Source organism: Chaetodon trifascialis, chromosome 8, assembly GCF_039877785.1.
Source record: "Chaetodon trifascialis isolate fChaTrf1 chromosome 8, fChaTrf1.hap1, whole genome shotgun sequence".
NCBI lineage: Eukaryota > Metazoa > Chordata > Actinopteri > Chaetodontiformes > Chaetodontidae > Chaetodon > Chaetodon trifascialis.
The window spans coordinates 18,466,214-18,474,190 of NC_092063.1; the positions used below are offsets into that span (position 1 = coordinate 18,466,214).

Genomic DNA, 7,977 nt, shown 5'->3' on the forward strand with positions numbered 1-7,977 from the left:
TTTAATAACCTATTGGATTTTTCATTTTTGAGATACCATATAATCTGTTGGGCTAAGACTAGAGACTGTTTTCATTATCTTTTTGAATCCCTTCAATGTTAAAAGATCAATGAAAAATACTCATCTCAATTTCACAAAGGTCAAGCTGATGTTAGCAAATTGCTTATTTTGTCCGACCAACAGATCAAAATGCAAAGATGTTAGTAAAGAGAAAATCAGCAAATCCTTCACACCTAAGAAGCTGGAGAATGTTTGCCATTTTTGTTTGATGAAGGATTTATCTTGATCATTGAGCTCAACAATACGGCAAACTTGTGTATAGTTTGTAAATTGCAGCCTGACCAAAGCCTGAAGGTGTTTTGTTACAGTCTTGCTGAGTATTAACACCAATGCATCAGGTACTAATGCTTTCACATCTGATCAGTGACAGAGCAAAACATTGTTAATATAAGCCAAACTGGACAGGACTGATGAGGCTGAGGATGTGTCTGTACGTTTGTGCTGTCAGATGATGTTGTCTGGTAGAAACAGCATGTCTGCCCCCTAGTGAGTTTCAAATTGTATTGCATATTACCCAGCCTTGCTTGCTGAATATCTGCTCTGTGAATCTTCAGCTCACGTTTGAGGTGTCAGATCTTGTGTCAGATCTTGTTCACCAGTCCCATGACAACACTATCAGTGTGTGTGCTACCACCAGTGAACAATCAGACACACAACAGCAAAGCCAGTTATTCTTTTTAATGATGCACAGCATTTCATGTCCATGCAGTGTTTTCCTGGACTGTAATTGTAAATCCAATCTCATCTATGTGACACTTTCATCAACATAGTGGTGGATCAAGCTGGACACTGTGAATCAAGCAAGGCTGTATCAAAGTAGGAAATCAAAATGATGGCGGTAACAAAGAAAAACAGCTTGCCTTCCATTGAAACAAAGTGGAGGTAGAAGCCAGGCAAATGCAATAAAAAACATATGCAGTTAATTGTTAACAGGTTAGAGATCAGTCCATTGTTTATGAAAAACAAACTACCTAAGGCTAGACAACCCATAGTACACTGGCACTGAAATTCCACATGGCTTTTCTGGGAAAAGAAATTCCTTGATTTAAACATTATAAAAAGGAGGACAAAGAGGGAAAAAAATCATGTCCTCTCAGAGAAAAGATAACACATTTCTACACATAGGCATAACCGTTTTAAATGCTCTAAACAGATATATCCACTACATTCAACAGAATATTCGGCTGCCAGGCAAAAATGGTGAATTTAGCCACACATAGTGAGATGATGAGGTGCAAGTTAAGACAAAAAAAAGGGACTCAATAAAATTGCTTTCACCCATTATAAATAATCTCATATTGGCGACTGAATTAATTTTTTTCTGATGAAAAACTAGTTGACATTAATTCACTGTAGCAACACTTTTTGATGCCTACTAGATGTTTTCGGACTAAACTTTAATTTAGTCTACAGCCAAGACTCGTGTTAATAATAAACGAACTTCAAGTATTTTATATTTACTAGGTCTTTTATAATTTGTACACTTAATAGCCCTGAGTTTTTAAGAAAATGCTGATGCAGAAATGATGCACTGTACAAAAATACTGCTGTTAGGTGGCAGGTTGACAAAGTGATGCTTCATTATGATTTATCACCAATAAAGCTGTACAGTCCACATCTGCAGTACCATTTTAGATAAGGGACACTTCTGGGTACATGGGTATAAACAAGGAAAAGCATACAAACTGAGCATCTATGACAATAATGTTTTTGACTGCTGCGATTTCTTGACTGTATTGATTTCACTAAGAACAAATGTAATTTTAGTGTCCAGAATGTACGTGAGAATACAAAACCCTAAGTATAAAATGAATACATAGCAAAAAAGGAGCAGTCAGTTTTGGAAATGTATGCTGCATAATCTACAGTTTGTCTTTGAACAATTAGTACCAAAATGACTCAAAATGATTCAATAACACTACATGTTAAGATTTTCAAATGAGGAAGCTGTGCTGTTACTTTGGCCCGGCTCCCCCCTCCACATCTGCAGGCGGGGTGGCTGTTTTGTGGAAAGGTGTTTCCTTGTAAATGAACCAGCAGTTGCCGCCCCAGAGGATGAGGTTAAGAAAACCAAAAATCTGCCAAAGAATAAGGAATAAGTCAAATACTACAAGCCACTACATGCACAAATTTAAGCATGTCTGGAAAAGACTAATTTGCATACAACTTACCACGGAGGCGTTAAGTCGGCCCATGTGAGGCACAGCACCTGGGGTGCACTTGTTGACACCCTTGCAACCAGCAAGAACGGTCATAATGGTTAAAGGACTGGTGGCCAACTTCACATCGGACAAGCCCTTAGCCCAAGCAGAGGATGACACCAACCACAAGAAAGCAAAGGCCGCAGTCACCAACAGGTCCTTAGAGAAGAAACAATGATGAGTATTAAACCATTAAATTGACCACAGTTGTAGCTTCACTCAAGGAGCTGTCTTGGACAGAGACTGCCCAGTACATGTTCCTTAGTTGACTGGGAACCACACCTTTCCCGTGGTTTCATTTACACAACTCTGTGAAATGCACTTTCTCTGACCTCCAGTTGGATTCCAGGATGAGGCAGACTTCTCAAAATCCATCAGCTGACGTTAGATGCAACATTTTACACTCAAAACTTAAAATACAAATATTGCCTGCGTCGACAGACCTACATTCATCCACTCAGATCAGTGTTGTCGCCACTGAATTAACATAGCAGCTCAAATGAAACACATGCAACACTTGCACCTTGTAATTTCATCTGCATCCAATGCTAAGCTATTTATAGATGGAGAGGAGAACCTGGCTGAGTGCCAGCATTTCACCAAACAACTGAAAAAAAAAAAAAAGACAGAGACAAACATACCACAATGGGACCACGACTTGATTCTCTATATACGTGCTGGTAGCCCAAGTAGAGAACTAGTGTGGCAGTGCAGTAGAGAAAGGCCAACACTCCAATACAGACGTAAAACTGTGCCGAGGATGAGTAGTCTCCACTCAGGTAGTAAGCAGTGGTGGTAGTTTGATTGACTTTGCAGTCAGGAGCATCATAAGGATTCTGCATCAACCTGTGCAAACACAGCATGTTTTAATCATGGCAGCGCTAAAAGTAAACACACACTTTCCAGTAAGATGATTACTCCCTGTAAATGAGTGTGAGACTGCTTTTGTTTGCACGCACACACCTGAACGGGTAGCTGAAGTGTGCCTGTACTATTTGACTGCTGCTCCCCTGGCACTGGACATTGACGCTGGTGGTGCCACTGTAACCTCCAGTCGTAGCAAAGGCAAATATGGAGAACACCTACAACCACAGACACCAGATAAGAGGAGATGTAGGTGTAATGAGGATGTTAAGGACACAGTGCTGGTCAAACTACCACACACACACACACACACACACACACACACACACACACACACACACACACACTTCCTTTTATTTTACGCAACGTGTTTTAACAGGAAATCATCTTAATCACAGGGTGCCATCTCTGTGCATGGCGTGCAGAGTTCAAAGCAGAATGAAGTCCTCAAATTTAAAAGCACATAGAAGCATCTTAAACTAGTTGCTGACATTGAGAATACAACAGTTTATCCGGAAGTGGTACACACACAACACCACGTACCTGCAAATAAAAGCTAACATATTCGACCATTTGGTTTAAAAAAGTTTAATATCAAACAGTCTTTTTCAACATTTTAAGACACATCATTGGCCATAGGTGTCACACTGAATAAGCTAACGTGCATTGACACGAACTACCGTTTCCTATGGGTGGGAGCTCACAGCCTGACATGTTGATGTGCTGTGCTCAAACATAATGAAGCCCCCGGTCATACCATGTTTGACACGGTGTTACAGCTCACAGGGTGAGTGACACAGCTTCTGCAGGCGTGCAGCGGGTCACAAGACAAACAACATAATCAATTTGGAAGCTATTTCTGCTTGCAGAGGATGGAGGGCTCGTGCTGAAGATACACCGCCATAGACCATATGGCAAGAAGGAAAAAAAAAAGATTTGAGGAAAAGAAAAAACTTACCCATTCTAGCAAACGGATGAATGCCAGCGGCTCTTTCAGAGGACCCAAGTCAAGACTGAAGCCTGAAGTCAGCACTTTCTGATAGGAAACAAAGACACGATGCAAGAAAGAAGCCGTTACGTTGCGAAATAAGTCACACAAACTTAGGTGTGTGAGCTGGAAAAAAACGTCCAATCACTTTGCGCCATCAAACGTTTCACGCTTCCTGTCAGCGCCGTTACCTGGGCGACGGATTCCATCGTTTGTCCAGAGAAAAGACGGCAACTATGGATAACGTGTGTCCTTTCCTGGGTATTTGTCAGCTCTTTCGGGGCTTGTCAAACTTTTCTCCAACTTCAGCGGAGCGTAGGAAGAGCACGTGACCAGTGACGTTATGGCGTCGGCAGGGGCGCTACTGGGACAAGAGTGGCCGCAGGGGTGAAAAATGGTTGAAATTGTAGTCCAGCGCTTGTGTGTCTGTGTTTAAATTCGTTGTCCTGCGCGTTGTGTAAACTGTTCATCACATGTAAATGTTTGATTATAGTATCAAAAGTAAAAGTACTCATTATGCGGACGGGCTCCTGTCAGAGCATAAATGAATGGATAAATGAGTGACTAACGAAGTAAATACACTGTTGGATTATTATTGCATCATTGTAGTGGAACTAACTTAACACTGTACAGGTCTTACTTTATATAATTTACATCAGAACGTAAGACCGCCTTCTCACATAATTTCTACTGGCATGCTTTATATATAATCTCTATAATCTGTATATAGATTGCCTGTATATGACAGCTATATATTTAAGTTCGCTTCTATTTATTTACTTGGTGTCTTTGCATAGCTGTGTGACTGTATCTGTGCCACCCTATGAATTGGTCCTCTGCACTGTACATTGAAAGCTACAGTACTTGTACAGAACTTGAGTGAAATTCCTGTATTTATCAACATACTTGGCAAGCAAAGATGTTTCTGAGATGTATGATGTTATGTTGTTAGCTGATGTTATTGTGCAGCATTTTCATCTATATAATGTCTCATTTAAATCTGTGATATGTGTTTGAGAACCTCAAGAGCCCCAAACTGCATGCTAATTAGTTTGCTCATAATTTGATTAATTGCCTTTTTTTTTATAAGAACTTGCAACACCAAGGTGCAATATCAGCTAAGAGGTTTCACCATGATTCTAATCTTGTTGTCCAGCTTTTTAGAGGAAATCTTTCTTATTTTAGTTTATATTGTGCTCACACTTCACAAGCCCATACTCGTTAATTTCTTGGTTTTTGGGTGTGTGATGACATCATGTGTTGTCCTCTGTGTGCACTGTACTTATACAGAACTTGGAGGTTGCAGGGCTTATACACAGTGCACAGAGGGCAGGAGATTTGAGGGGTCTGTCAGGGCCCAACAACTATTTTTTACCCTTGTGCCCCTTGACAGATTCATCTGGCTGTGGTAGTGCTCATATGTATATTTTTACAAAATGGAAATATTTGAAATGAGAGCTTGGAGAGAGAACAGAAATGCTCTGGGAATTAATGCACGGTAATAGTCGTAACTTTTCACTAGAGGTCACCATTTCCACAGACACAACACGAGTATCACTGAACCAACCCCCTGTATCCAAAGCAAGCCATCTGTTTCCCATGACTCCCATCAGTTTGGGCTGAACTCAGTCACACACAGCCTGTCCATGTAATTCCCTCAGTTTGGTTCAATGGAAATGTTTGTTCCTGGGTTTGGTAAGCAGGGAAATGTAGGTAGACTCAGTTCCATCCCTTAATTTGCCAACCTTCTCTCAACACACCATGCAGCCAAAACAGTAAAACCAGGGTCCTTGTTGAAAGGCGCCGTTTTCATGCTAACAGAGTACATCTCAAAGGAATAAGAGTGGCTTTGTTCCCCACCTTTTAATAGTTGACTGGGCTGCCATGGGGGAGGGGCTGCAACTCCATTGTACAGCCCCTTTGTGGAGGAATGCTGCTCTCCAGATCAGATTGTTTGGCTTTCTGGGAGAATATGGGAATTAAAAAAAAAAAAAAAACACAAGCAAGACTCAGCACATACAAAGGACATTCCTAATGCTATGAGGCACAGTTGTGGACTCAGGTTAAGGCTTTCAGGGAAACCATTAAAACTTGTTCAACAGCTTGTTAATGTTGGCTGTGGTGAGATGACACCTTTTTTTTGTTGTATGCTTGCAAACTTGTCAGACAGGTTGTGCCACACCGAAGGGTAAACATGAGGATAATTAAATACTCATTGTGACCTGGTTTCTTCCAGCTTATACCAACAGAGTTTCAGTTATGCTGCTGATGTGACTAAGCAACAATGTCCCATCCTGCTCAACTGGAGGTTTGCAGAAGAGATGACATGGCAGACCACAAGGGAAAACCTCATGCTGCATATTGTTACATGCAGGTTACAGTTTGTGTTCTGTTGTTCAGATCTATTCAGTCAGGCCTATGGCAGCTATGGATACAGGGATTTATTATTTTTTTCTGCAACACATGACCTGAAGTCATGGGTTTGTTACAACCCACTGCCCAATCACATGCCTACACTTAATCAAGAGCACAATTTCACTCATTGCAACTGACACAATTAATCAATATGGGTTAAGAATGCAGCAGGTTATACAAAAACATCCACTCTAATTCATTTACAGATCATATGATAGAGAGGTTAGTTTCCCCCTTTCCTGTTTTTCTTGATAATGATGAGTACAATCATAAACTCACTCCCTCAGCTACCGCAGACTTGTAGAGACTGAAAACTGAGACTGGAGTGCAGACACATAAATAAGATACTGCATTCAATAAACTTTGTCTGCGTAATAAGCAATTTCTTCCAAAATACCTACTATTAAATAGGGGTTGCTAGTCCCTTGTTACAGGAAATGTTTTTCATTACAACAAATTTCATTATATAAGCTATTTCTTCCTCTAGTGTTCATGAACACTTGCACAAAGAGAGCATTTGAAATATTCTCTCTTCAGGATTTCAATTCATTGATGGTGAGACTGTTGAACTCATGGACAGATCACTGAGTTTCAGTGTGATTTAATGTCTCATTTTAGCCTCCCAACATCAGCAGACCCAGATGTTTAATCCCTGATAGTGTGAAGAAATTCATTGGTACATGGTATATGATGAACAGGTTATCATTGCATTTAATTGTTAATGCATTCAAGGAATTGACGTGAAATGTCATGGAATCAGATATTATATTACATTATGTTATATATGTTACATTACTTTTGGACATCTGTTGGTTTGCATGTGTGGGCATATGGAGTATTTCCCAATGCCATTTTCACCTGTGAATTGTTTATTTGCATAAAGAAATTAACTATAAATTATGAATGAATGAATATTATGATATGACAGGTAACAATAAGTTAACGAGAGAATATGGCTTTCATCAGCTGAGACTATATGGCAAAATGTATACATGTGCTAAAATTCACAATATACCTTCGTCCTTTTTATTTAATAAACCTTTTGGGCGTATTTTTTTTTTTTAACCTGTGGGTGGAGTAATTATGCTGAGCCAATTAACTATAACGCAGCATTAAGGGTGCAACTCCACTGTTATTACTGTGTGTACCGTAATTTGTTCAAACTTCAATATTGCTAACTGTGTTTATTTAAAGCCCCTCCCGAAATACACATAATAGCGAGCGATAAGTGCAGTTTTTCAGCTTTAAACTAAGTTCTGGTTGGATGGAGTTACACGGTAGTATTGCTCAACCTATCTAGACAGGCTTTGACATCTAATTATGCTGCTCCTATTTTTGACACCGCCTCTTACGAGTCGAACCAATCAAAACAGCGGATAGGTGGACCAGAATAGACCAACAGCCAATCACAGTGGCTCCTCTCTGCATAGTGCATTACGACCCGCAGAC

General features: G+C 40.1%; 1 protein-coding gene across 1 annotated transcript; it reads right to left on the bottom strand.

Annotated features, from left to right (window-relative positions):
* Nucleotides 1-723: 723 nt before the first annotated feature.
* On the bottom strand, nucleotides 724-4,430 carry sypl2b (synaptophysin-like 2b). Its single transcript, XM_070969501.1, has 6 exons — nucleotides 4,305-4,430; nucleotides 4,084-4,161; nucleotides 3,225-3,343; nucleotides 2,903-3,107; nucleotides 2,232-2,420; nucleotides 724-2,138 (listed from the first exon to the last, which is right to left on the bottom strand). Exons 1-6 carry the CDS (start codon nucleotides 4,320-4,322, stop codon nucleotides 2,016-2,018), a joined length of 732 nt encoding a protein of 243 aa, XP_070825602.1. The 5' UTR covers nucleotides 4,323-4,430; the 3' UTR covers nucleotides 724-2,015.
* Nucleotides 4,431-7,977: the final 3,547 nt, after the last annotated feature.

Coding starts and splice junctions, on each gene's coding strand:
- sypl2b (XM_070969501.1), bottom strand. Junction 3,108..3,224: donor CACTTCAGCTACCCGTTCAG/GTGTGTGCGTGC, acceptor GTGTTTGCACAG/GTTGATGCAGAATCCTTATG. Junction 2,139..2,231: donor GCCGACTTAACGCCTCCGTG/GTAAGTTGTATG, acceptor ATTCTTTGGCAG/ATTTTTGGTTTTCTTAACCT.